The sequence below is a fragment of the Pieris brassicae genome, chromosome 7 (genome assembly GCF_905147105.1).
Source record: "Pieris brassicae chromosome 7, ilPieBrab1.1, whole genome shotgun sequence".
Lineage (NCBI taxonomy): Eukaryota > Metazoa > Arthropoda > Insecta > Lepidoptera > Pieridae > Pieris > Pieris brassicae.
The window spans coordinates 18,503,949-18,526,269 of NC_059671.1; the positions used below are offsets into that span (position 1 = coordinate 18,503,949).

Here is a 22,321-nt window from a genome sequence, read left to right on the forward strand (position 1 = left end):
CTTTCAAGTTTACGTAAATTTGCTTCTGCGTTTATTTTATTTTGATTTTTTAAAACTTGGCTTTATTTTGGACTTTGAATTGCTTTTCTGTACGACCTTGGCATATATACTGGATACCGATTTCTCGCTATAATTTGGATGTGATTCAGAACCTGAACCCTCTACAAGTTGGCTTTTGTGGATGCCTTTGAGGACGATGGGCATATTGTCGATCGTCACCTCTGTACCGTCATGATGTCGAGTTTGAGAAAAAAAAACAGGGTTAGGTTTGATTGGATAAAATTTTTTTTAGGTTTTTTTTTTTTTTAATTACTGCTTCCGGCTCGTGAAAGTAAATTTGGGGGTAATAACTACATTAACTGTATCTTGACTGAATATCCAGATTAAGCAGTGTTACCAGAAATTGAATTCACCATAAAAATTTCATAATTTGTAAAAGGTGTTTAAAGAATCATTTTAACACCTTTAAGACATTACATAACTAAATAAAATTTGCATATTCTATTTTAGTATAGATATATTATGTCAACTTGTTTTACTGCAAACGTAATAGGATTCTAGCAAAAGGAAAGAGGTCATACCTTGTCGTTATTGCCACCGCTAACAACTACTCAACCCACTTAGTCGCTGAGCCCTTCGATATATTATTTTAATGTTACAACATATATGGCGAGAGAACGTTGAGGTTTTTGCTACCGCTGCTAATAAATGTTCTACCCAATCAGATATTAGATAGCCTAACGCCAACCAACATAAACAGTAAATTAAAAAACTACTTTTATATGCAATTGTCGCGCTCCTAAACAAGACTGCTATGTCATTTATTAATACATTAATACAAACCACAGCGGTTTTCTAATGTAACATATTCTGATTATATTTGTATAATAAAGAGAAAAAAATTGTGACTGGCACACTGTAGAATTGACGCCCGGTGATGAACTTCTCTGGGGGATAGCGTACTTACTAAGGACCATTAAAATGGATGTTCATAGGCTACGGTGACTGCCTTTTACAACTATCAAGTAGGCTTCCTTGCCTCACAAAAATTCTTAAACAATTAAATCGTAAAAAGTAAATGAGTTTGTAGCAGCAAGTACAATATTATGCGCCTACAACAGTACGATGACGTCATAAGCGACTTAAATCGCGTTATCAAATAGTTTCCAATCGTTAAGCATTAATACATTCTCTTGACTTAAGACTTTGTACTATATCTTTAATTTGACTGACAGTCATTGTTTAGAATGGCTGGCCAACATCCAGAAGTTAACTTCTTTAAATATCTACCCTTGATAAGCAATAGATTGAACAATAAGATAAAGACACCTATTTAAAATTATTATAGAAGATAACGAAAAAGCGCGGCAAATTAAAAAAAAAATAGTATGGTATCCCTAAAAGTGTGATATATTTTGTGGATTAAACTTACTTGATACTTGATTTTATATTATTAATTTGTACATTGATAGTAACTGTATTTCTATGAAATTAATTTAGTCCTTTACTATTGATACTTAAAATGACTAGCATTGCATGGAGAACTAAAACTTTATTTATTATAAAACACAACTTTATTCTGAATAATCAAAATCAGAATCCAAAAAATCAATATGCATAGATTCATCAGTCATTGCCGTTATCACTGTCTTTCACATTGCTTATGAAACTTTCTAAATGTTCCTCTGTAGTCCTGTCCCATACTTGATATTTATTTTCCACGTGTACAATATAATCAGTCATTTTCTTCCACTGCTCTGCTGTTACATTTTCAAATGACTCATTAATCACTTGTTCTAACTGCTTTGTAGTCAATTTAATATTTTTATTTGCTACTCAGCGTTATGCCAGACTCCATACCAGCTCAATGGCATTTAGATCATAATGGTATGGAGGGTGATAATCAGCCATTTTTGATTTAGTGCTAAATACTAATAATAAGTTCGGCACAGGACCTTTCTCCGACCCTGCTTGTACAATTATGTACCTTTTTCCTGATGAAATATTTTCAATAGCACCACTTGTAAAGGGACCTTGCCACGATTTTTTGGGCTTGTAGTTTTTATGGACATAAGTTTCATCTAAATAAATTATTGGCTTTCTTTCTACACGTTTCAACGATATAGATCTTTAATAGTAATGTCTCCAGGCAGATATGTCATTGTGGTCCATTAACAAAGAACGTTCATTTTTGTTTTTCTTAAATTCATAGCCATTAGCCAATAATATTCGGCGAAGCGTTTCCCGACATCCAGTAAATCTTATGCTTTCTCTTAATTCCAGCAAAAGTGTTCGTAATGTTGGAACTTGTTTTATAACAATAAAAAATTCAATAATTTTGTTGCTTTCGCATAAAATAGCAAAAAAATAGCATCCATGTCAGAATTGTCCAAATGAGACACTGTTGGTTTATGAGGTCGTTTTTTTAGGTATACTCCAGACACTATGATTTGTTGTCCCTTCTTTGTTTATTCTGTGTATTGATATTACACTTACACCTGGAAAAAACAATGAAAAGGTTTTTACCACACATTTTTTCACGTTTACTTGAAAAGTATTGAAAATTTTACCAGTGATGGAAGCGATTTCTTTAAAGTACTGGTTCTGGGATTTTATTCTATCTTTCTGCTCTAAATCACTGAGCTTACCAATAGTTCTCACAATTCGACTCCTTCTACATCCTTAAGATTTCTTGCGAAAGATACGAAATATTCTATCAAATAAAACAAAGTTTAGGCTATTATAGCTGTTAACTATTCGGAAAAAATATATAATAGAAATAAAAATAAGTAATTGCATGAAGTATCAAGACAATAAATCATACTAACCTAAGAAATTCAACACCGCACGTAAACAATCTTGTTTTTGGTAGAATTCTGTTTCTTTTTCGTCTTGGAATTTGGATATCATGCAGAACAATATATCTTTTAATAGTTTTACTCATATCTAAACATCTAAGTGAATAAATAAGAACAAAATAAACCAAAACGAATGTTTGACAACAGCTACATTGAGAAATTGACAATGACATTCTGTGTTGCCATCCGAAAGTTTTTAAATAATTCAATTACCTTCTTTCAGTAGACTCTATGAAGTTTTTTTCACCTCGTATCACATTAAGTGTTATAAGATGGCCACACTAGAACAGTCTGTGTAGATGTATTTTTTATTGTCATGATATTACTATGTCTATTGTCAATTCGCATTTGTCAGTGTCATACACAGAGTTTGGTTTAAGCTGTGGAACGTATGTACGAAATGAAATTGAAAATTGAAATGCATGGTTTGCTTCGGAGTTTGGTTTTGTACGCGCGTCGTCAGTCAATGAGCCTGTTCGGTTAAGATATTTTATTTGTGTATTAGACAGTTTCATTAAATTAATAAAATTTGTATCAAACATTATTCTAAACCTAAAAAACTGGGATGCGTCGTAGTTATGTGAAAGTGACAGCGGTTTAATAAAGATAAGTTCTTTTTTTGTGAGAATAACAATGTTATTTCGCATAGCTTCAAGTACCGCCACATAAATATTGTGATGCTATCGTTAACATGTACAATCGAAAATCATTATGTTCGAAGCGGGATAAACTGTACGAGTTGTTGATTACCTGTTAGAATGCAAGACGAGTGTTCGGAGGAAACGAGGAGTAACTTCGAGCGGCGGCGGCCTACGAAGGTGTTAAAGATAGCTGAGAGTTTTACCAACTTGGATGAGACTGCTAAAGCAGGCCGGTTCGTACGGGGGCCGTATTCGAAGATCGGGAGACGATTTCAGGAGAATGGGGCTCGCAGCAAACGTGGGTGTTGTGATGATGATTGTGCGGAGTCAAGTGGTAGTGATGGTGAAAGACTTGGTGATCGAAGAGTGACGGGCTCGTCTTGCACGGCCCTGCGGACTGCTGTTGCGGCACTTTATCCATTTGACGACTTCATATTGGAGAAAATTGGAGCAGGATTCTTCTCAGAAGTTTTCAAAGTACGTATTTCATTTACATACATTAATATTAATCAAATATGTCTAGAGAAAACACTTATGTGAAATTATGATTCTGTAGAGTACTTATAGAGGTTCATCCTTCAGATCATATACAGTCCTTACTGAAAGATTATAATAATTAAGGATTTTATACTTTCATATGTAAACACAAGTTTAAATTCTTGGAATACTAGTTTAACTTGAATTTGTAGAATCTAAGTTCTAAAATATTACTGTTTTGATTTAGATAAATACTTAGTATAACAAATTTATGTAATATTTGTAAATAATTTTGTTATTTTATATAATGTAGTAATTTTTTCTGTCATAAATATGCCTTAATTGTAATCAAATTGCAGTATCATCATATATCTAACTATAAATTTGGACCAGCCATTTTCATTTATCTTTATAGTAGGTATATAATTCTTCCTCTCTTTAATGATCATAATTTTACATTAATGTCTTTGCTCTGTTGAAATATTTAATAACATAAATATCAATTCTTAATGAGACAACGTACATGTTGGGAACTTAACATGTTGCTCTTTGGGTACAAAATTTTAGTTAAAAGACTTACTGTTTACTATTACAATAACCATCGAGTTCATTACAGAAGCTAATTTTAATTGTTGTTTAACCTTGTCAATGACCTTGTCCATGGAACACTGAATTTGGTAGGAGACAAATTAGTCACCGATAGTGGTTTGAATATTGATTTGAACAATACTAAAGTATTAGTAGAGTTGGGCATAATAATCAATAAACATTTTATGACATAACCCTGTATAATTTTGTTAATAATGTATTTGTGAAATACAGAAATACAGTATAATATTCGGATGATATACTACAGATTATTATTTTTAAAGTAACCTTGTTTTTCTAAAATCGAATCTGACAAGTACTTCTTATCTTCTCTAAGATTTGAAAAAAACCGTATTGCTTGTTAATTATAGCTAAATGCACCTATACCAACCAGGACCTACTGGCTATAGATGGACACTAATAAAGAGAAAACTTCACAACATCGCTTGTCATTAAATATAATCCATGTAGAAAAGCAAAACCAAATTGGTTTATCTAAACAATGTATATAGTGGCAATGGTGTAAATTTTTAAAACATTCGTTGAATATTATGATATAACTACTTTGTAAATATTAGATTGTTTACACATTATTTGATAAAAAATATTAATTATAATTTGGTATTGTTATAATTTCTTAATCATAATGACTGCTTATTATATTTTAAATTAGATTTTTACTTACTTATTTAATGTACCTAATACTTCTACTATACTATTTCACATTAAAAATTTGTTGATAAGCATTTCATAATAGAATGTATGTTATCACAAACTATTTAATGTTACAAAATGTTGTACATTTTTATATAACTTATATAATATGCTCAAATATCTAATTTTAAACTCTACCATCACTGTATTCATAATTTCGTCAATCCTGTCACAGCCCGGCTAGCTCAGTCGGTAGAGCATGAGACTCTTAATCTCAGGGTCGTGGGTTCGAGCCCCACGTTGGGCGGAATTTTTATTTTTTTTATTTACAGTTATTTTTAATCTTAGCTACTGTCCAATAATCGTAGGTTTCGGATATTAGTTGGCTTTAGGGCGCATAAAATTGCCCCTTTCATGTTAGGTATATTCCCATATCATTTTACATTAAAAATACACTAGTCGCATATAAGATAGTTGCGGAAGCGTGTATTCATGTCAACAAAGGCTATTTCTGAGGTTCAAGGCGGAAAGGAAGCTATTTTGACGACTACAGGATATTGCCTTCGATCTAAGCACAAGGTTTTTATGACTAATGCGTAACATGAGCAAATACAAATATTATTCGATACATACGAAAAGGCCTTGTCAGTGCTACACTGATTTATTTACAACTTCTTAACAAAACCTCATTAAAGAAAACAGTGACCTGCCGGTTTGTCCGCATCAATTCAAGTATAGCGTGATTGATAAGATAATCTTGGTATCTAACCCAAACCAAATCTTTTTTGGCAAAATACTGAAGATCTTAAGACCCTTACGATCATTCATATTATCACTTGAAATTCGATTTTCTTTTCGTACAAGTCCTTTGACTATATCGATTATAAAAAAATAAGAATCACTTTGGTGCCATCGTTAAGATATCCATTTAATTTTTTTTTAATTTCATTAATCCAAGTTATGTGTAAAACATGCAGCTTCACTTGTTTTTGTGACTCTTGATCATGCACTGCGCGTCTACAAAAATATATATTTGTTACGGTTTAAACTTGTAAACAAATTTCGGGAGTTCGGAGTATCAAAGATATTCTTGAATAATAAAATAATTTAAATCCTACAATTTTGACACGTTCAAGTTTGATGTGGATACTTCTCCATGAACCAATTTAAATGAACTAAGGGATATGATCAATTCGTGAACGAGACAAAATTGTTTTTACAAATATTTTTGTTTACAGTGGCACTGGTCAAGTCACGGTGACTTTGAATCTTAATTAATCTTTAATATAACCCTAATAATATTTGGACTAAAATAGTACTGCACGTAACCATTAGAAAACTATACGATAGTTTCGTCAAGTAAACTTTCTTTATTTTGTAGATAAAAAAATATAACCAAAACGACGAAGATAAATTACCACCTGTCGAGATGTGCTTCGAGGGGTGTGTGTGCGTTTGTGGTGGTAAAAATCCGTTCGATCATTTTCGGCCATACGCGTTTGCAGATAATTTAGAATAACTGAGCTCGCGTACTAACGCGCGTACGCGGCTCCAAATAATATAATTGAATTCAGAACGTATTACCCTATACAATTTAATTATACTAAGAACTGAATATTCGTGCTTCCATTTAGTTCCGTAATGTAGTTTAGTTTTCCATACAAAAATGTATGTTGTATGTTACTTTTACGATAGCCATTCTATTGTGTGGCTACAGGAGTGTGGCTTTTTTGCAAATATTAAGCAGACGTTACCGTTTCATTCTTGTCAAGCATTTTTCGTTCTCTTAGTTCGTCCCGTACTAAAGCTAAAAATAAGCTCGGCTCATCTGTTTTTAGGTTATTAGACTTGTTATTTCGAGTTTAACAGAGAAATTGCCAACAAAACGTCTCAACCTCGACCGAGTTTCGTTAATTCAAATAAAAATTTCGAAATTCTTAGATAATAATTTAATTATAATTGCTTTCATTTCCATATCAAGATATATTCTATGAAATGGAATATTGCCAAATGTAGCGTTAATTAAAGTTAATTGCAGTTTGGATTTTTTATTACTTGGTAGAACTTGTACACAGATAATATGTTCTTTATTTTTGAGTATTTCAAATACCTTATTTAGATAAGCGTTTTAGAAAAATAATAATGGACTAAGGGCAAACATTATAAGTACACTGTTAAACAAATGTTAAATAATTAATTAATTGATGCTATAAAGACTATGTTCCCGTTTCGAATTCCTGAATTATGTGTGACTCTTCTGCGGTAGAAATGGTATCCTAGTATACTTTTGGTTATAGCTTATATGCTTAATTGCAAATAAATCCCTGTTAAATAAATATAAATACATAAGAATTATGTAAAATGGCAAATGTATATCGATAAATAATGCGAGCATTTTTCATAATTTCTCAAAAAACCACTGAACTAAACTTATTTTTGTATGACATAATCATTATGTCATTTCTGTTATAACATCGGCCTTTGTAACCTTTATGATAAACGAATTTCGATAAGTCCTCTTAGTTATATAGCTATTTTATTAATAGCCCCAAAGTAATGTGTAATTTCGCTGGAGGTCAACAATATTTATCAACGTAAAAATATGAAATTAAAACAATTTGTTTGAACGCCTGACTCATAAATATGCTTGAATACTTTTACGTGATATACTACTTTTTATTTGACATTTAGTTTGCGAGATTTACTGCGTTTGAATCCCAGAGCAAAAATGTTTGGACGGCAAAAAAAGCCGAACGTGTGTACGACGATTATGTATAACTAAAAATTGCTATAGAATTGTCAAATATGTCATAATAGCACAAGAGGTGACTTGGGTACAGTCAGGTCAGTGGGCTCCGACTCGTTCATAAATATTATGTTTTTGGGATTGGATATGATACTGCTGCCTAGCTTCTCGGCCACAGATATATGTGTGCCTGATAGGTTATTAGGGGCTATGTAAAAATAAAAGTGTACGGTGCAGACATAATCATTCAAAGCGGAAACACATCTTCTACATAACCCATTGATTACGGTATCACATACTCAATATGCTTATAGTTTTACATTAAACCGATTATTAAAGCGGTTTAAAATGTGACAGGTGAATGAATTGGAATTTATTAATCATCAGCTTGATACATCGAATGTATGAAAAAACATTACTAGGACCGTTGCAAAAACCGGTCCGACAAAGTCTGTTCCGAATTCTTGGCCTTCACCTAAATCATATAAAAGGCCCAGAATATACCATTGAGATATTTGTCTCGGATATTGTTGTTATCTAGGGCTGTTGTTAATCTCGATATATATAATTTTAATTAAAACAGATTAAGCTAGTCAACATATTATATATGCGTTTAATATGATTAATATGTATACATTTTAGCGTATTGGTTTTGCAAATGAAATAGTATATATCTTTATAAAGAGCCCTAATAAGTCTAAGGAAGTGGTATTTGAATTTTGACCAATCACAATGAAACGAAACGCGCCGTCATTTTGGCGTTTGTTTTATTTTCTTTGAAAAACAATATTTGACATTGTCTCGGTTGTCAATGTTTCCTATTTATTCGATTGTGTTCAAAGTAAATTTTTATCTGAGTTAAATGAATTAATATATATATTTTCTTATAACATGTCAATTGATTGCAATTATCTAACCTCATGCCATATATATCGTGAATATGTTATTTCAGACAAGAATTTATCCACGTACCCATATGTGTCTTGGCTCTCGTAATAAGATCCTTGGGCGATCCGAACAGGTTCGGAGATGTAAATAACCGAGCACACGACTGCACTTAATTGCAGTTTTTTTTTATTTGATCGGCCACCTCATACGTAAAGATAATTGCGAACTAAAAACATCTGTTGCATACTTCGGCGATATTAGAAACTTGACAGCTCGTACGAGTTGTTATAAAATATTTTTTATTTGTAGATTTTAATTAAGAGTCTTAGTCTTTTGTAAGCGTGCGATCCTGTTGTATTGCGTTCGAATCACGGTTGCGAGCCATTGGAACGTACGGTGCTCTCACAGTGAAGACAAACATCGTGAGAAAACCAGCATGTTTAAAACAATGAAGGCTAATTAACTATTTGTATATAAAACGATCGAAGATGATGCAAAAGGCCAAGATGATAGGGTTACAGCGCCACCAGATTATTATTTGGAGATTTAATGTAAGGTTAAAGCTGGAATAAAAGTTACGGTAGAAGTTCAAATGCTAACTAGTCAATTACAACTCCAACCTAAAGTCAAATTAAGTAGCTGTCGTAATTGCCAGATTATCGAATATATCTGGACTCGGCTAAAACCTTCGGTACACCGTATGAAGATTGTGCATACATATTTTCATTAAATTCCATATAGTCAATTATATCTACTACGTGTTGAGGCTTTCGTTTCCTCATTGCGTGTGTTTTGCACGTTTTGTTTGCGTTTTCAGAGCTGTAACACTTGTTCCTAGATCATGATCGGACTATCGATGTCTTATTTTCAACATTTTCATTGCGTGAGTATCAGTGTAGATTGTGCGACATATTTGCATGGAGTTACACGCGAAACTTTTACTGGGCAATCAACAAACAATTACGATAGACGACAATTAAAATAGCATTAACACTTTTCACTTGATAGAAAGAAATAATTTATTTTGGAAACTGCAGTACATAGTAATTAGGGTGGGATACGATCGAAAGTTTGCGCTTACTTAGTCAAATCTTAGTTTTACGCAATTGTATATATATAATTTTTGGGTTTTGATGAACACAAGTTTCTTTGAACCAATGAACAATGTTTGTATTATTTTTTTTACAAACAACGAGCTATCATGGTTTTATTATCGTCGAATATCAGCTAATATTTTGGTAGGAGAGAAACTGGCGTGTCTTAAATCGAATCGAAACGTGTCTGGCACAAGGTTGATCACCAAAGAAAATTAATTAAAAATGTGCCCGTTCTTAATATAGGCTTTATTTATTTATTTATTTTAGATTCATTTAATGTTACTCAAGGGTCGTGTGATGTAAACCAGCATAATTTTATAGGTTAATGGTAATTGCGCGTATCGTGTATAGCCTTGTTTGAAGGTTGTGTTTTATCAGCTTGACTCTAACCATAAGAAATAGATTATTTGCTTTAAATAGGACTTCAATAAAATTATATAGGTATGAAGATTGATGTATCAAAATCTCAGCTTTGTAAAAATTTATTTTTTAGTGGAGAAGGTGAGGTTCTATCTGGCCCTTTGATAGACAAAGTATCGCAGCATTTCGTTTCTTAAGACAATTTATAAGTTGTTTTTTTGTATGTGTTACTGCTGTTCAAGTATTACGTAATCAGATCTGCAATTTATAATCAACCCCCCCCCCTCTTGTCAGCAAAAGTAAGCAAGTAAGCTCTCATAAATAATAGTACATAAACGTATTAATTTTTCCCCCGAATTCGTTGTTTTCAGACATAGACAATGTGTGGGTACAATGTGTAAAAAACCAAACTTTTAGTACTTGAACGGTACCTTATCCATGACTAAGTAGAGTATATAATTTTTAAATAAGACGCTATCACTACCAGATATTTAATATATGTAAATGACACACATATTATTTACCTTAATTCTGAGTAGATAATTATTAATTACTAAACACTACACCTGTTAACTTTTTGATTATTTTATAAATAATCTACATATTTTTGCACATGTACTAAGATCAATTAAGTGTCGAAATAGTTTTTCAAACAACATGTTTGTATGCGTTAAATCGTGTGGTAATGTGCAACTTTTCCAACATTAAAATAAGACTATTTTGATAGTAGCGCATTTATACATTAAACATATGAGTTATTTGAGCCATTCACGTGCAATTCAGAATCCGCAGATCTCTGGCATCAATCCCATTTGGCAAAAGTACTCACGACTTTAACAAAGTTTTGAATGTATTTATAAGTAATATGTTTATGATGCCTGCATCAGGCGTTGTTAAAGGAAAGTGATTCTTTGCGATCTTTCTCTAAACGTATCTATTCAAAGAAATGTATTTAACAATTTTGTTTTGGAACATCCATCCAAAAGATCTATAAAGGTTATGGTGGAGATTTTGAGTTTGTATTTTTTTTACTTTTAATGAGACTTATAATTTATTGAAATTGATAAATAATAATATATGATATTTTTTAAATCTCGTGCAATTATTCGTTTTTGTTTCACAATATTATTTGTCTATTGGATATGATATATATTTTGATATAACAAGGTGTGTAGTTTATCAAACACTGTGACGATGTCTAATGTTATATTGTCCCATTAGATGAATTTATTGCCGACACAAAACATTATCGTCTTAATTGGCTAACGTAATGAAATGTATTTGTGTTATTTAATACGTATAAACTATTATTAAACAAGAACATTATTTCCATTGTAATTGTTTGTGCGTTAACCGCGTGTATTATAGCGCCTTTCGTTGGCATGTAATTTAGGGCTGTCCACCCCAAATAATATTACTTTATTTCTAGGATATTTTTTTTGACCAATTGATTTTTTTTCTACACTGTGTACATGGCAAAACAGCGTTTGCCGGGTCAGCTAGTTATAATATAATTTTCTTGAAACGTTGGAGTCTCGTGTAAATAATATGATATTGACAGTGTAGTTTGTAATATTGTCTTTTGTTGACATAGCTTTTACACATTAAGAAAAACACTTTTTGAACGGATTGAAGCTATGTATTATTATTAAAAACTTTATAATTTACATAATTTTAAATTTTTTCCGACGTTTCGCGTGCTTTTCAGCGTGCGTGGTCACGGTGGCCACGGTGAGTGTAGTTTGTTGCAGACTTTAACGTATCTTCACTAAAGATAAAGATATGTATATATATGCTAATATATACATATCTTTATACAAGTAGGAGGAGGAGACTTTTCTCAATCTGATGGACTTTTCTTTATTAAAATATCTATTCATTTTAATATCTCATTGCGCCGTAGGTGAGGCTTCACTGCGGTTATAGTCGCGTTAGGTAACCACAGGGCAAGAGACAATTTTTACATTATTGTTTAATCAAACAATAAAATTTGTACACTTCATTTTTTTTATTGTTTACGATGTTGTTCTTGATACAGCACCAAGAGTCAATAGAAAATTAGGGACATGACAAGCATAATCCATAACACAACCGGAGTACGAACGTAAGACTGACGCATTGAGGTTTGCCGAACAACTAGGATTGTTAGTTTTCATACATAAGACGCTGCTCTTTTAAAGTTTTAATGGAATATTGAACCATTTGGATTTCGTTTGGTTTCAGCTTTAAAAGTCCCATTAAAAGTCACAGTGCAGCTAAGTAAATTTCCACTAATTGCCTTTTAAGTTCTGAATTCAATTTGCATTCAGTACATATATCTGGCCACCTGGCTTTGAATAGTTTTTACTGCGTAAACATTTAATTTAAGATGTAAATTGCGGAATTTTTATGCCGCTTGCGTCGGTAAAAGTCTAAGATGCAATCTAATAGATTAGAATTAGTATAACTTTTAAAGCAATCGGCACGTTTTGTTAAATAATTCACAAATCTTATTTATTTAGTTATTATTGCCCAATATGTGTAAACGAACAGTACAGAAAACACTAAACAACCATTAACAGGTTTGTGCCTTGGTGTATACCTTGCCTGTTGGGCTAAACCACAGTGCGTACTTTCGTTTCAGTCTGTTGACATCACCGCTGGACATATGCCTCTCCCCTAAATTTGCAGTATGACCGGTTCTCAGTCCTTGGCATCCAACGCCTTCCCGGCACTCTTACCATGGTCATCATACAATTACATCACAGGACAGATATTAACTTCCTTATGAACTAAAAAGTAAAAAAAAAAACATTTGATACAAAAAACCTCTAGCTAACATTTTAATACTAGGTGGCATAGAAGTTCCGCTCGTCTAATTGAAGCGCTAACTAGGGCAGAACAAAGTCTCCTTTTGATGATGCATTTGGTTGCGCCCTGCTAAGTCAGAACGTAGCTGGGTTGAGATATGTCCATGGTGTACGGTGGCTAGCGGTATCTCGTCATAGAAATAAACAGAAATGTTATATCTTAAATTTAAACGAAATTTTAAAAAGTTTAATTACAAGAAATGTGTAGTCTTTAGTAATAAACTTTCCCAAAGCGAATGATTGTGCATGACGCCGCATATTCAGGGCACCAAAGAGCTCTTCACCACGTTTTGCACTGTATTTGAAAGTCAGTTCAATGATGGAAATCTCGAAAGTGAAAGTATATATTCTTACAACGCAGTGATCTTTGCAAAAAATTTTCCACATTTTCGCGATAATTATCTCGAAGCTCTTAATGATATAATACGCTCACTTCAGTCGGTAGCTCATGTCAGGGCATCGTAGTCAGTAAGGAAACATCTTCTCTAACTGTTTCCATCGGTTTACGTCCAGCGCCTCTTATGACAGTTTTGAGAACGATTAGTCTTTAGCTTGGTCGGTCCATCTGGTTGGTGAACGGCCACGTGAGGTTATGCCTTCTATGTTACCAATCACAATCATTTAATCCAAGTTCTCATCGCCTCTGCTCACTGGACGGCCGAAATATGAGATACATACGTCGGCAGGTATAGTATGTTAGACGGGCGAATTCGTTTGCGGGGTTGGGTCAAAATCCATGTGTTGATCGCAAATTTGTTAAGTGACCATAAACAGATGTATTAGAAAAGTATTTTAAGGAAGAGAAAATGTGAGAAGTTCATCAGCGTAGCTCTTTTTAGTCAAAAAAAAGTAGGTGAAGTTTTTTTTTTATTAGACACATAAGTTTTAAGTGTTCCATAGTAAGAGCGTTCCTTAAGCTCTAAATATTCCAAAGCAAATAAATAAACAATCCAATATATTTCGTAAATTACAACTTTTGATACGGAGATTCTTATCTCCTATAATAAATTCAGGCAGTTAAATGGTATTATGCACATAGTGTTACGACTGCCCAAAGTGTAATGCTATTTACAATACGAAACGCTCGGTTTAACTCGAGCTTTTCATCTGATCGCTGCAATATTACATAATTTATACATGATTATGAAAGTATTTAATTTATAGCAGTGAAATTGTGTCAAGTTATATAAATATGCGATGGGATTTTTGAATGTATTAAGTATTTACCGCTGTCATACTTCCGCAATGTTGTGACGCAAAACCACTGGAAAATCCTCGGTCTTGGCCAGATTTTTATGTATTTTTAGTTTTCTAAAGTGTTGGCGGTTTCATGTTATCACTAAGTTATAAATCATACCCCGTCCTTATCACCTCGACGGTGTTCTGTAACAGATCTCTATTGTAAAACCGGCTACCAGCTTTTAGATACGGCTTTTTTAAGGCCGGCAACGCACTCGAGCCCTCTGGCATTGAGAGTGTCCATGGGCGGCGGTATCAGCGTGTTTGCCCCCTATTTTATAAAAAAAACTTGATTCCATGAAGAATAAAGCTTTCCATTTCCTCAAAGGCCAGCTGCACACATGCAAGACACCGTTGCTGGGTGTCCAAGGGCGCGGTTGATATGATCCCTATGATTGTATACGTCTAGTTCTATATAAAAATCCGTTTTTGTTAGATTTATACATATATTTCAGTGTCAATTAATAGTTTTAAAAATCTCGGTGACCTTATATCGTATATATATCGCTGAATTAAGGTCTGATGAGCTACAATACTGTACCAGCTACAGAATCGGATGTCCCGACATCGTTATTTAGTTATATGGCTGTGTCAATTGATTAAATTGATGTGTGCACTGCACATAGATCCGTTCAAACGCAGAGGGGACCGGCTTAACTCAATCAATCCTCTGAGAGCGAATCTCTTTAGAAGCACTCTTGCTTTTAAATATGTACTATACTTGAGTATGATAGTGCTTTGAGCCCTCAAACGTGTTTAATACTAAGCTTAGTAAAATTGTTACTGGCTTTATATAGCAATGATAATAATTTATATGCAAGAATATGATACAAAAATGGTATCGTGGTACAATCGAAAGTTCGTATATTCTAATACACATTATGAGACCTATCAATTAGTGAATTCTTTGTTATTTGTAGTGATAAAATATCACATTATTAAAATAATATTAATTATAATGTTTCACGCAAATACTCGTTAATAGAATAAAACAGTTTTTTCCAGAATTTGTCAATTGTCAAAACTAAGTCAATTGTTAAAAGCTCCAGTAGGAAGATCTTTTAATGTTTTTGGTAAATTATTATAAACAATGTGATTATAACATCGGCGTTTCTATTCCGCAAGGGCAGTCGTAATTTTGATTAAGTGAATAAATAAAATTACGTATCTTAAAAGTTTTATTTACATCCGTTGAAAAATCTTCAACTAAAATCATATTTTCGTCGCAATTATAAAAAAAACATCTACTTACTCAACAAAAATCTCACGTAATATTGTTTTTAATCCGCCCAAAAATATTTATTTATCTACTTCTTAACAATTATTCTTATTTTTTTATTTATTTTCATTTTTTACACTGCTAACTTTTACTACTTTTACTATTATTATTTATTTCTACTGAGTAAGAGAATTTTATTTGTTTTTTTACGACTGAGGCGCAAACTAGCTGCTGTGGTCTCTGGCAGAATGACCAGCGCTGTGGAACAACTCTGCTCCTCAGCAAAATGCACACACGCATTACACAATTAAACTATTTCTTTAAAAAAATTGTTATCTCCCTATTATTATTATTCTTGATTATTGTTATTTTATGTGTTTCTGTGTGTGTTTTGTTGGAAAAAATGAAATGATATGAAAAATAAAATTTGTGGTAAGCGAAAACACAAGATAATATTATCGTAGTAGTTCTTGTATTCGCGCTAGAATTGTTCTCTTATGGTAGTGATTAAAGATACCTGCGTTAGAGTAATCGAAGTTGGCCATGCCGCGACGCAAGTTCTAAATATAATTTATTGTGGTTTTAGAAATCTAGGTGTCAGTTAACTGAATGACGGCTCTTAAAGGCGAATAGTCTGGCGTTGTCTTGATTGCGCATTGTGTAAACATTTTCCTCGTTAACCCCACAGTGCATCTATCTAGGGTGGACTAACAATGGAAGGGCCGGCATCGCACCTGCGACCTCTTAAGTTCAAGCTGAAGCATTGTGACATTCATACTGTGTTTTCAAATGCCGCTCATACTATTGTGGGAGTCACGTTTTGTTTATGATTGAAATTTTTAAGTAAATTAATTAGAAGTGCCGACAGTTAAAGTTAGGATGTGATTGATGTTAAAGATACATCATTTATTATATCTTTAAGTAACCATAGCACCTCAGAGTAATATTTGATTAAAAATAACAATTGTTATTAGTACCAGTTTGGTTCTATCTATGAGCCGAAAAGAGGTAATTGCTTCAAAAGCCATTAGTAAAAAGTTATTCAAAACGACGGTATTTCAAAGTAAATTACTATATTTAAAATTTTACATAGATCTCATGTATCTCTTTTTATACACTAATTAATTTAAGTCGACTTCGTGAGAATATTTCAATTAATGCCTCTATAAAAGATGTTCTTCTAATAACATAATTATCTTATATAAAAGACACTCGTGAAAACGTTGACCGGTTGAGCTAAAAATAAAATTCAGGTTTAAATTACTGCGATCTACTTTTATACAGTTTTCAATTGATAATTAGAATGTACTCTGGTGTAAAATATACAGTGATCCTAAATTTCTGACATCTGACAGACGTGTTTACATCTATCAAATGTTAACGGTCAATTGTCATCGAATTTTGACCAATGATATGGAGCTATGGAGAAGCTAGCTGAGGGTACTGTAGATTCAATAGACGATAATTACGACCTCTTTTTCGTTTTTTGATACTTAACTTTGGCTTGGTTGGATTTAACAAATTTTAGGCTTATAAATATTTTGTTAAAACCCAAAGTAAAATTTCACGTAAATATTTTACGCTTTTTGTGTTTTTCATCAAGCGAAATTCGCGTGTTAAGATTGTAATTTGAAGGGTTTTATGTGTATTTTTAAATTATGAGTATTGTCTATTTTAACACCGTTCTCTCATTTCTTCCTAACCCAAAAATAATTTCAATTGGTTGTGCTCCATGACAGATGGACACAAAAGAGGTCTTGATTTGGTTTAGTCATACGTTCATTCATCAGTTGAAGCGTCACCCAAAGTCGAAGTAGACATTTCCAACCTTCGAAAAGAGACATGGTATAAGTGTTATCGCATTCCATTCGTGATTCGTTCACGCGTGATTATACCTACGAATTGGTACTAATAGACCGAACTAAATTGACCTTGAATCGATAACATTGCATGACACGTAACATCACAGGATCGAAGACGTGTGGAACTTTCACAGTTCACAGACTTTCACTAATTAAACACGATAGAACAATAGCAAGTAGCAAGAAACGTATCTCGTACTGATGTAGTTAATTACCAATCGCCCACGCTTTCTATACCATACTCGAAAATAACCTATTGTATGCAATTAAACGACAAATAAACAAGTGAATACAATAGGTAGGTGATCGACACGGCTTTTTATCATCGGTAGAAAGCCTGTTTGATTTGAATGTTTTAAAATGTATGTAGATTGTTTTGAAATTAAATCTTTGTTAAGTGTTAACACCAACTGTAGTGCAACTCTGTCCTCAAATAGCGATTCCAATTCTTACGTTTTGGGGATCTTGGGGAATTGCTATCCCTATTGGGCACATTTTACACAGCACCTGCAGGCCCTGGTTTGTTTATACATATTGGGAACTTACTGGTTAAAATAACGTACGAAGTGTTAAACGGAATTGTTTAACACTTCGAAGTTATCAATAAAAACAGAACATTTAGTTTTAATTAAAAGGTTGTGACCTTTGAAGGTCTTAGGCTCAGATTTCTGTATCTGGTTTGTGATCATTTGCTGTTTCTGATAGCCAATAAGTAGCCTTTTGTGTCCGACACACGCTGTCACCGTCATGGGTCTAAGGCATGATGGGTTCCTCACGATATTACCTTCACCATACGACCGAATGTTAAATGAGCACATAGTCCATTGATTCACAATCGAACCTCTCCGATGAGTGTTGCTCGCTGAAGCCATATATTCAAGCCATATATTATACTCACAGTATATACAGTAATCACGGAATAGATAAACTAGGAAGAAATGTATGAACCTCTATCAGCGAGTCGCGTGATTAAACATAGTAGATTTTGTATGTGGAATGATGGAAGCCAGTCATTATTATACTGTGGTGTAAAATATTGTTAATATTGATTATTAATCTTATCTATTTTACGACTACATCATTACCATTTATTGGAATTGTATTAGAATGTTTTTCCGCAGTTTGGAATTAATTTGAAGTAATCTTTGATGTTATTCCGATAAATGTCTTGACGATGTACAGTTTATGTATTATTTATTAGCTTTCTTGCATTAATGTTACGTATACAATTATATAACAAATTATTAAGAAGGCAACGAGCGGCATTATCAGGCAAGAAAACAAGGGAAGTTCTAGAACTAAATTTACAAATAACAACGTAAAAATCATGAATCACAATTACTTACTAATTACTGCTAGGATCTAAAATAATATCTTTAAAATTACAAATGAGTGGTATAATTACTAAAGTCACGATTGATATGGTAACGGTGAAGAGGTGTTTATGTAGAAGAATTTCTTTGTTAGGTACATAGATTCACTTTGATTGAATTGCACAAATTCAAATTAATTTAACATAGGTCTTGGTTAGTTATACACTTGTAGGAAACTTACGGTAGGTACAAGAGAGACGTAAAAAACAAATTCTTGTTATATTTGTTAAACACTTTGTTGCATAATTATACAAAACTAGACAAATTAATGTGGCAACGGTTAATAAGCGATCTCAATTTAGGCAATAAGGAAAATAATAAACTACAAAAAGTGGTACATTAGTGGTTTAGTTGTTTTACGTAAATCGCCTCCGCAGAAAGACATTTTTTTACACTACGATCTAGTCTAACTTCAGACTAATAAGTGACTCAAGACTAACCTAATTTACTCAAAGGTATTATGTACTATTTTTTCCCGAACTTACCACTGTGTTGAACTTTACTAGTATAGTATAGTAGTATTAAAATAAAAAGCAAAGATGCATTAAGAAACTTTCTCATATAAAAAAAACTCATCAATTCAGAGTCGTACGCAACAAATTTCTCTTTAAAATTAAACATTATCATTGAGATTATGCAAAGTATGCGTTTGAAGAAAACTGGAGAAATTTCTAAAAGATTATTTGATAACTATTTGCAGCCATTACTTCTTATTTAACGCAAATGTGTAAATACATTTTAAACTTAAGAAGATTGAATTAAAATTGTGTAGTAGTCGTTAACGAAAAATAAAATGACGTAGTCAAATCAATCAATTTACATGTCAAAATATATATAAAATAATAAAAATTAAAGTTCCCAGCTCTTCCATAACAAATAAATTTCAAAATAAATATATTTTTCTAAAATTATTTTCACAAATTCTCCTAATTTTTAATAATATATAAATATATTATGTCTTATGCGGAACTGGATTGAGTAGGTTCTCCAACACATATTGGTATTATCATTATACAGGCCTCTACTTTAACAGTTTTGTACCTACTACTACTACTACTCTCTACGTAGTATTAAGGGAAGATTATAATATTAATTACTTTTATTAATAATTCTAGTACAATATAGAAAATAATAACATTAAAAAATGTTACAATAAGGCTCTCGCTGCGCTTAGCCAGTTCAACGACCTCTCGCAGGTTAAACCACGAGATTTCTTAAACCGATCCACGTATTAGGTATATCGTTTGTTGCGGGCGGCTCTAGTCTATTTTGAGACTTATGGGAACTATGAATTGGAATCGCAACTTGAGATTTTAAAAACGTATTATGCATAGACGCGTAAATTTAACAAAGCTCTAGGATCTTTCTGATATTCAGAGTTCTAGACTCTTAAACGACTGCATCGCATACATATAAGATTTTCACAAATCCCTAACAAATAGTATTTTAATGTTATATCTTTTAATTAGCTTCATTCACAAAGATAATTATCGCAAATAAGTTAACCTTGCAGGTTTGGTTCGACTTTTAATTGACTTACAAAAACATGAACGTTTACAAGTTCAGTGCTTATTATCATTATATTGGAAATGCTAATTATGGAATCAATATTGCTTATTTTTAATTGACTTTGTTACAAGTTAGCTTTTTATATTATTATATTCACTTTCTTTTAAATGTATTTTTTTTGGTTTATGTTCGTATTGCAATGTATCTTTTCCTTAAAACATTTGTGTTATAACTTAGTCTTTATATTCTACACGTTCTATTGAGAGAACATGTCTGGTTACGACACGACCCTGCTCTAAGACCGTAATACGATAATACAATGACCAGGGACTAGTGATATTGGCTCTAATAATATTACGGTATTGTTTGGGAATAAATTTATAAATGTTTCTAATAATTTCATAAAAACGTCTTCCTCATTATTTAGTCACCTTTAATCGATTTGTAGTAACAAAATGATTATCATCAGCCATTCGTTTGGGTCAATTCAGTATTTCTCTTCCAACCTTCTGTGCCATTTGCACCCATTTATATCTTGCTTCGTAATTTCTTCGGATCATCTCTTGATGTGCCCCAGTCGAGATTTGAGGTGCCTGGTGTCCGTCAGGTTTTATATAGGAAGTATTGTCAAACAGTTAATTTTTAGCGAATAAATCATAAGATATTGATACGAAAAATTTGATTTATAGGCTTCCTACCAAGAGTACATTCACAAAGTCCAAGCTATTTTTTTATCTTACAAGTCTTCTATTTGTTGCCTCCTGTTGTTACTATTGTAATATACAAGTAATTCATAATCGTAATGTTGAAATGTTCTTAATGAGAAATAAATATATTAAATCATATAAATCTAGTCTCGTCATAACGTGTTTTAAAGGTGATAATTAGAGTTATTAAACAGTGTAACTTACACTTACAGTAAATCCACTGTACGTAATGAAGGGGGCAAATATATTTGAATCAAAATGCGTTTTCTTTCATTCCCCTCGTCTTAACACAAGTTCAACGATCTCTACGAATGACGTCTGTTAATCGACTCATTACAAGCGGAATGGCACAAAAATAACGAATTATCAACATGTCCCTGAAATGGCTTTGTATATAATTTGCATACGACGGTTTTGTGGTGTTAAAATTACGAGACTAATCGACAAAAATACTTCATTGGTATTCCAATATTCAAGATATAATTTAAAGCTAGTAATTTTTGTACCATTACTGGAATTAGCAGGATATTTTTAAGAAAACACTTTTTAAACGGATTGAGGCTATGTATTATTATTATAAACTTATAATTATTTACATAATTTTAATTTTTTTCCGACGTTTCGCGTGCTTTACAGCGTGCGTGGTCACGGTAAAGTTTATGATAATACATAGCTTCAATCCGTTCAAAAAGTGTTTTCTTAACGTGTTAAACAAAAGACATGATATTTTTTATTATTGGTGGATTCTAATGGCGTTTTTAAACACATTAAATGCTTTTATATAATCAGTAATTGGTGATTCATTCTACACCAAAACATAATGTAAAAAGTTTAGGTTAAAACAACACAGACATCACAACATACTGACAGCTTTAACATTCAGCCAGAAGAAAGGGCTATAATGTATTCCGATGAAATGGGTTAGGTGATAGGTAATATTTTACAATGGAGAAACATTTAAAAACAGTTGTTTTTCCAATGCCACTGTCAAAAATCATATGTTGTGTTAAGGTGTTCTGTAATCAAGAACTTAATTTGTAAATTATTGTTGCTACTATTCTAGTCTTGCTTTGACGGTTATAGCAAGTACAAAACTTGTACATCATTAATAGACCTTTAAAATTAATATTCATGAATGAGGTTATGGATTTCATCATTCAACATAAAATTACTGACGGCTTTAAATCAAAAAGCTATAATCCACAAAGGTGGAGAGGATTACGCTATGTATAATTATTTGTAATCTCGTTGCAC

At 32.4% G+C, this 22,321-nt stretch overlaps 1 protein-coding gene and 1 non-coding gene across 2 annotated transcripts in view; both read left to right on the forward strand.

Annotated features, from left to right (window-relative positions):
- Positions 1-3,264: 3,264 nt before the first annotated feature.
- The window catches only part of LOC123711726, a 106,457-nt gene continuing 87,400 nt past the window's right edge, over positions 3,265-22,321 (forward strand). The window contains exon 1 of the mRNA XM_045664449.1: positions 3,265-3,976. Coding sequence (XP_045520405.1) covers positions 3,617-3,976 — 360 coding nt within the window. The 5' untranslated portion in view covers positions 3,265-3,616. The remainder of the gene's footprint in view (positions 3,977-22,321) is intronic.
- Positions 5,453-5,525, forward strand: Trnak-cuu. The gene has a single exon. It is a non-coding gene; the product is annotated as a tRNA-Lys (tRNA).